This window comes from Lactuca sativa, chromosome 5 (genome assembly GCF_002870075.4).
Source record: "Lactuca sativa cultivar Salinas chromosome 5, Lsat_Salinas_v11, whole genome shotgun sequence".
In the NCBI taxonomy this organism is placed as follows: Eukaryota; Viridiplantae; Streptophyta; class Magnoliopsida; order Asterales; family Asteraceae; genus Lactuca; species Lactuca sativa.
The window spans coordinates 198289577-198297490 of record NC_056627.2 but is presented as its reverse complement, the minus strand read 5'-3'; the positions used below and the strand labels follow the sequence as shown (position 1 = coordinate 198297490).

Here is a 7914-nt window from a genome sequence, read left to right as displayed (position 1 = left end):
AACATATGTATTTATTCCACTTATTGCAAATGCAAACCAGTTTTGGGAACTATATCGAATTGCAATAACAGCAACAGGAGAGATAGATTATTTTCATTGCACTAATTGATGATGATGATGATGAAGTAATTGGTAAGACTCCGTTGATGCAGTCGAGATAAATAAAGAGATGTTTATGTTTTGTGCATTTATTTCAATTACATAATTATTTGAAAAACGCACTGGAAAAACTTCACTGTAATTTCTACTAAACATTAACAAAACTTGTATAGAAGAATATGTAAAATCAATCAGTGTGGGAGTATGATATAACAGCAGGCCCTACCCGACACCACCGTATCCATCACCATCATCTCCACCCCTGCCGCCGCCACTTCAGCAACTACTTCCCTGAGATTGATCCGTTCTCCGCTAGATGCTCCACTGTCTCATCAAAACTCTAAAAATTGATGAACAGATTTGGCTGCCGAGTAATGAAACCAAAACTCTTGGTTTCCTAGCACTAGACCGCTTCACAGTTCTCGATTTCCTAGCACCATTGTCGGCTATTTCTTATTCGATTTCAAAGTAAAGTAAACTGAAAAACACCCCTAAATCGGAGATTGACCCAATCTTTTTTAATGGCGGTTATAAGGTTTTGGGGGTGTTAACCACATGTTAACCTAATCAAAATAAATCTTAATGAAAAAAACCCTTGAAATCAAATAATCCTATTAAATTAAAATTTCAAGTTGTATTGGCTATTGAAAATACTCTGCATTGATATATAATCCGTTTGCACTTTCTCTCTCTCTACTCGCTCTCTCTGACTGACGTAGTGTTCTCGGAGTGATTTCGTCGGTGTTTTCTTCATCGGTGAGCTGTTAATTCTCATTGCTGAAGTTTCTTCTCATCTATTTCCGCAGTCTTAATGGGAGCATCATCCAAACCGGATCGATTGAAAGATGTGAAGGTGAAACCTCCAGACAAAAGTGTTGCGTCCGGTATAGTAGATCGGATGTCGATGTGAATGAAATGGTACTTCCAGGTGTTATTGAGAAGACTTCTGCAGCTCTTTACAGAGCTCGACGTAAACCAAGTGTGAAGGGAGCTGTTGCTACTGGGATTGGGAAGGCTGGATGGAAGATGGAGGGTAAAGCTTTCAGAGTTAAGAATCGGGCAAGGAAAGTTATGGATCGTGCATCTCCAATGGATGCGGAAGGGTATATTGAGGAATTTGAGACTGAAGATGAAACGGAGCAGGAATCAGGGAGTGAATGGATATGGGAATCTGATTCGAGTAGTCAACTAATAGCCAATAAGGAGTATCACAATAAGGAGGATATGAAGGCTGAAGGCAATCAGAGTTTAGCTGGGGGAAAGCAATCTATCTGTCCTATGATTCAGATACCTTCAGGTAACACAACTCTATCGACTAAAAATTGGGAGAATCCTTTAATTGGGGGTGATTTGTTAAGCCCTAATTTTGAAATGAATGCCATTACTAATCAAATGAAGATTGTTAATTCATCGATTGTGGTTAGTGAGGTTACTGAATCAGGCCCTGTGAGTATTGTTGAGTGTAATGCTGATACTACTTTTAAGGGCAAGGAGGATAAAACTCTGAAGGATAATACTAATTGTAGCAATTTATTTGAGGAATTTGATCCGAAGGTGGGATTTACTTTTCTTAATGATCTTAAGAAGAAGCAAATGGAGTTGGATAAAAATTTGAAGACTAATGAAGCTGGGGTGAATAATAATGGAAATAACAGACTTGAACCTAGTGTTTAGTGGGATGAGAATGGGAATTTGATAAATATGAAGGAGGGTATTAGACGAGTCGGTATGGTCCAACAAGAAGCAACGGGGGGTGAGATGGCACCCCTCAACGCCGTTATGACACGGGGAACACCGCCCCCTGCTCGTTGTTTCTCGTCGAGGTGATTCTCGTTGGAGTGGCGACGGGAAGAAACGAAGAAAAATTTAAAAAAATGACCGTTTGATTTGCTATGGTTTGAAAAAAAAGTTAATTATTAAAAAAAAAACATTTTATCCTATAAATACTCTCATTTTATTTAAAATTTTCACACGCTTTTTCTTATCCTCTCTACATACTTTCAATTATCTTCAAAAAAAATATGGATCCTTTCGACTCGTCCGATGATTCAGATGACGATATTTTCTTTAGGATGATGTATCATTATTACACTACCGACTTGCTACAACCAGACCCAGCCTCGCTACTAACAAGACGTGCGATGTTAAACAGAAATCGCGAGGAAGGACACGAACATCTATATTGTGATTACTTTGCGGATAATTGTGTATACGGGGCGAAGGACTTCAAAAGAAGATTTCGTTTGAGTAGGGATGTGTTCTTACGAATCGCCAACACCTTGGAAAGCCGGTATCATTTGTTTACTATATTTTTATACCAAATAAATAAAAATGTACTACATGTTTCTTTAATTTTACAACATATGCAATATATTTTTAAACTGTAGTTAATTTATGTTTAGGTACGAATTTTTTCAATTAAGATATGATGCTAGAGGTAGACGGGGGTTTACAACGTTGCAGAAATGTGCTGCGGCCATTCGTTTGATGGCTATGGGGGAGTCACCCGACACCATGGACGACTATATGAGAATGTCCGAAAGAACCGCAAGAGAGAGTTTGTATACATTGTCAAGGGGTGTTGTTGAAACTTTTGGAGACGTGTATTTGCGGAAACCTTCGTTGCATGATTTGCAAGAATTGTATGCGGTGCATGAAGAACGTCATGGGTTTCTCGGAATGATCGGAAGCATTGATTGCACACACTGGAAATGGAAAAATTGTCCGATAGCATGGAAAGGGCAATACACAAGTGGTCATCACGGATCACCTTCATTGGTGTTAGAGGCTGTCGCTTCTCAAGATTTATGGATTTGGCATGCATTTTTTGGGGTTGCGGGTTCCAACAACGACGTCAACATTCTTGATCAGTCGCCAATATTCGACGATCTTTTGAATGGAAAATCCCCGGATGCTCCTTTCACGGTGAATGGAAACGAATACAAATATGGCTATTACCTTACAGATGGAATATATCCTCAGTATTCCACATTCGTGAAGGCATTCCGTCACCCGGTTGAAGAACGAGACAAATTTTTTAAGAGAAGACAAGAAGGAGCACATAAGGATGTGGAACGTGCTTTTGGAGTGCTGAAGGCGAAGTGGCATATAGTTGAACATGCAGCACGGCCATTGGATTTAGAAACTTTACGATATATCATGTATGCATGTATCATAATGCATAACATGGTAGTAGAAGATAAAGGAAGAAATATTGCACACTATATCCCAACAGAGCCCAGACACGTTCAGTTTCAACCAGGAACAACAGATTATTTGCATCGCGTTGTTGACATTCAGGACGCAAATAAACACAGACAACTTCGAGAGGATTTGGCGGATTATATCTTCTATGGTAACAATAACGATAACGAATAGCGTTGTTTTTTTTTTTTGAATTTAAATGTTATTTCTTTTTTTGTTTTTGAATATTATGTGTAATTTAGCCTTAATGTTAATTTTAATCTTTAAAAATTTTTAATTTTTTTTATAATTTTTAAACATTATGTTTTATTTATTATTTATATTTAAAAAATATTTGTATCAATTTAAAAAAAATCGAAATAAATGAAAAATAAATTATAAAATGAAAAAAAAAAGTATAAAAAAAACGAAATAGTAAAAAAAAAGAAAAAAAAATATTTATTTTCAAAAAGTTGGTGTTGCATCTTGTTGCCCATTTCCCCACTTGGTGTTATAACACCACTTGCTTATGTGGCATGTGAGGTGGTGTTGCACCTTGTTGCTCACACCCAATGCTCTTAGTGAATCTGAAAATGAGATGGCTGATAGAGATGTTAGTGGTCCACAGGTGAAGGGGTTGAATTCTGTGGGAACTGTTATTAATAGCATTAACAGAGAACCTTCTTTACTGGGGCCTGTTGGGAAAGGAAGGGGGAAACCTAAAGATGATAATAATGGGAAAGGGAAAGTTGAAATGTCTTATGCTGGAGCTTTGAGGGGCACTATGCATAAAGGGAAGTTAGAGGTGAAGTATATTCCAACTGGTGATGGGAGAGAGGATGGACCAGTTGTTATTCCTATTGAAAATCTGAAAGTAGCAAGTTTACCTTATGCTAATACCTTGTATGGGTATTTGATTGATAAGAAAGTTGCTTTTCCTGATATTCAAAAAGAAGTTAGAAGGTTATGGAAGAATATAGGGCTTGAGGATATGTTTATGAACAGTAATGGGTTCATATTCTTTAAATTTTCCAGTGAACAGGGGATGAAAGCAGTGCTAGATGGAACCCTTCGCTAATTTTCAACAATATTCCTTTATTCTTACAAAGGTGGAGACCTGGTCTATCACTTTCTAAAGCTAGACATGATAAAGTGCCAGTATGGGTTAAAATATATGACCTTCATTTGGAGTTGTGGAGTAGGGAGAACCTTTGCATTATAGCTAGTAAATTGGGAATTCCTTTGGCTTTTGATTCTTTTACTGAGGAGATGTGTCTTCAGCATAAAGGTAGGAATGCCTATGCAATAATATTGGTTGAGATGTCTGTAAATAAGGAGTGGAAAAGGAAGATTGGAGTTACTACATGGGATTTTGTAAAGAACTGTGTTGTTAATCAGGAGTTTCTGGTTGATTATGCTTGGTATCCTTCAAGATGTAATCACTATAAAGTGTTTGGGCATACTGATAAGGTATGTATGGCAGTGATTAATGAAGATAATAAGATTAAGGAGGGGAATGATTCTGGGAATACTCAAAGATCTAAAGGTAAAGGAGTGATGGATAGTGAAGGATTTGTTGAAGCCGTCAAAAAAGGAGGTAATATTGGTGCTTCTTCATCAAAGTCTTTTGGAGGTGCTGGGAATATTGGGGATAGACAGCAGCAAAACTACCAGGGTAATTATGGGAATAATTATAAAATATCTAGTAATAGAGGAAATGAAGGTAATAGGGGGGAGTAGGGAAATGGCAGAATGGGAAATGGGGGAATACTAGTGCAAGCCATTGGAATTGGGATAAGAATCAAGCATTTGAAGTTTCTACTGCAAAAGGAAAACAGGGTGGTGGTGAGGTTCAGGATAAGGAAAAGATCACTGTTCGATTAACATCTGAAGGGGTTAATAAAATTAAAAATGACAATAGATTTGAAGTCTTAGGTTCAATGGTGGATGATATTGTGGAAAGTATGGAAGAAGATGCTATGAACATGAATCAGGGGGTTTCTGATGTGATTGATGTTAATGCTGGTGATGGATTACCTCCTGATATTGGGAAGGATATAAGGGGATCAGAATTGAAGATGGGTGGAAACTTGGACCAAAGGAATGACAATAAAGATGAGAAAATTGATAAGGGGGCTGGATCTAAGGCAGATTTGGGGGATGCTGTCAAAATCATGAAAATTATCCAATGATGAATTTTGGAGCTTGGAATATAAGAGGTCTAAATAAAGTGGTTAAGCAGAAGGAGGTGCTTGAGGTTATTAAAAATAATAATTTGGATATGTGTGTTATTTTGGAGTCACATGTGTCTGTTTGGAAGCTGAAGAAAAATTGTGACAAAATTTTCAAGATATGAGATTAGGTTTCTAATTGTAATTCTTGTGTTGGGGGTACTAGAATTATAGTTGGATGGAATGTTAATAAGTTTGACCTTATGGTGCTTGATCAATCTAATCAGGTCCTGCACTGTGTGGTGAGACATTTGGATTCCATTGAAGAGTTTTATGTTTCGTTCATTTATGCTGCTTCTAGTTATTTGGAAATGAGGTTCCTGTGGAGCAGTCTTGTGAAACATAAAATTGTGTTGGATAATAAGGCTTGGGTGATGCTTGGTGACTTTAATGTTGCTCTTAAGCCTTCGGAGTATTCTGAAAGTACTTCTAGAATTCCGGAAGGGGTTGATGACTTTATTGAGTGTATCAATGCTATTGAGGTGGAGGATATTAAAGGTATAGGGCTTCAATTTACTTGGACTAAATCTCCTTCTGGGGAACGTGGGTTACTCAAGAAACTAGATCGTATCATAGTCAATTTTAAGTTTTTGGAGAAGTTTCTGTTGGCTCATGCTATATTCAAACCGTATAGGATTTCAGATCATAGCCCAGCAATCTTATCCATTCCTTGTTGTACTCCTAAGGGAGGAGGGAGTCGTTCCCATTGAACCCACCAAACCCACTGAACCCACTGCCACATCAGCTTTTCTCTTTGATTTTTCTTCATCTTTCCGAACCCACAACATATGGAAATCCTATCTTTTTCAACCCACTCAATTAAAAAAAATACTAAACAACTAAGGTACAAGTCTTAAAACATATGATACAAGAGAAAATGAGAGAGAGAAAGTAGAGAGAGGGGATGAAGTGGGTTCGTGAAACCAATTAAGCAACCCGCCAAAGAAGGAGTGGTACTGACAGTAACTCTATTGCTAATTAAGATTTTACCTTGATTATTTTGTATATTTTTTATTAATTGAGTGGGTTGAGAAAGATAGGATTTCCATGTGTTGTGGGTTCGGAAAGATGAAGAAAAATCAAAGAGAAAAGCTAACGTGGCAGTGGATTCAGTGGGGTCGGTTGGTTCAATGGGAACGACTACCTCCTCCCTAAGCGGTCAAATTCGTTTAAATTTGTTAATTTCATTGCTGATTTTGATGAATTCCTTCTTATGGTTGAGGAGGTATGGAGTTTGAAGGTTGCTGGAGGATTCATCTTTAATGTTACGCAAAAGCTCAAGCTTTTAAAGAAACCATGTCGAAGGCTTTTCTGTAATTCTTATATTTCAGGAAAGAAGTTACAATTATTAAGAGACATATTAGATAAATTGCAAGTTGATACTGATAATAATACGCATAATTTGTCTCTGAGGAGTGAGCATGCCAAGATGTTAATGGACTATAATATGGCTTCTGAGAATGAGGAGAAGTTATTGTTGCAAAGGGCTAAAGTTAAATGGTTAAAAGAGGGTGATAGAAATACGAGCTTTTTTCATAAAATTGTCAAGAGCCATGTAAATAAAAATCGAATTTCAATGATTATGGATGAAGAGGGTAGATGGGTGAGTGGGAAAAATATGACTGAAAGATTTGTTGGTCATTATAAAGCGTTTCTTGGATCGAATTGCAACACCGGGGATTGAATTTTGGATAGTGAATTATTTGTTAATAAAATTGATCCAGGTGTTGCCATTGAAATGATAAGAGTTGTGTCGGATGATGAGATAAAGAGAGCTATGTTTGAAATTGAAGATAATCGAGCTCCGGGTCCTGATGGGTTTTCCTCTAAGTTCTTCAAAGCTTCTTGGAAAGTGGTGGGTCCTGAAGTTTGCAGGGCTGTCAGGGAGGTGTTATGGGTTGGGAAGATTCCGAAGTGTGTTAATGCTACTAGAATTATACTTGTCCGTAAGATTGAGTTCCCTCGGAAAGTTACTGATTTTAGACCAATTGCTTGCTGTAATACCTTGTACAAATGCATTAGCAAGGTTATTGTCAATCGGATTCGAAATTGCTTAGGGATGATAGTTGATCTTAATCAATCGGCTTTCATTCCTGGTAGATCTATTTTGGACAACATTCTTCTTGTTCAAGATTTGATGGTGAGATATAATAGGAAGGATGGCCCTCCTAAGTGTGCCCTGAAAATAGATATTCAAAAAGCTCATGACACTGTTGATTGGAAATTCCTTAAGCAAGCTTTGATTGGGTTTGGATTCCATCTAGTTATGGTCCAGTGGATAATGATGTGTGTTACTTCAACTTGGTTTACTGTGAATATTAATGGAGAGGATAATGGGTTCTTTGAAGGGAAGAGAGGCTTGAGACAGGGTGATCCCTTATCTCCCTATCTGTTTACTCTT

General features: G+C 37.4%; 1 protein-coding gene across 1 annotated transcript; it reads left to right on the top strand.

The window, feature by feature from the left end:
- The first annotated feature begins 321 nt into the window (after positions 1-321).
- Positions 322-3694, top strand: LOC111880550 (protein ALP1-like). The gene is made up of 2 exons (XM_023876970.3): positions 322-2389; positions 2502-3694. The coding sequence occupies exons 1-2, from the start codon at positions 2121-2123 to the stop codon at positions 3475-3477; spliced, it is 1245 nt and encodes a 414-aa protein (XP_023732738.2). The 5' UTR covers positions 322-2120; the 3' UTR covers positions 3478-3694.
- The last annotated feature ends 4220 nt before the right edge of the window (positions 3695-7914 follow it).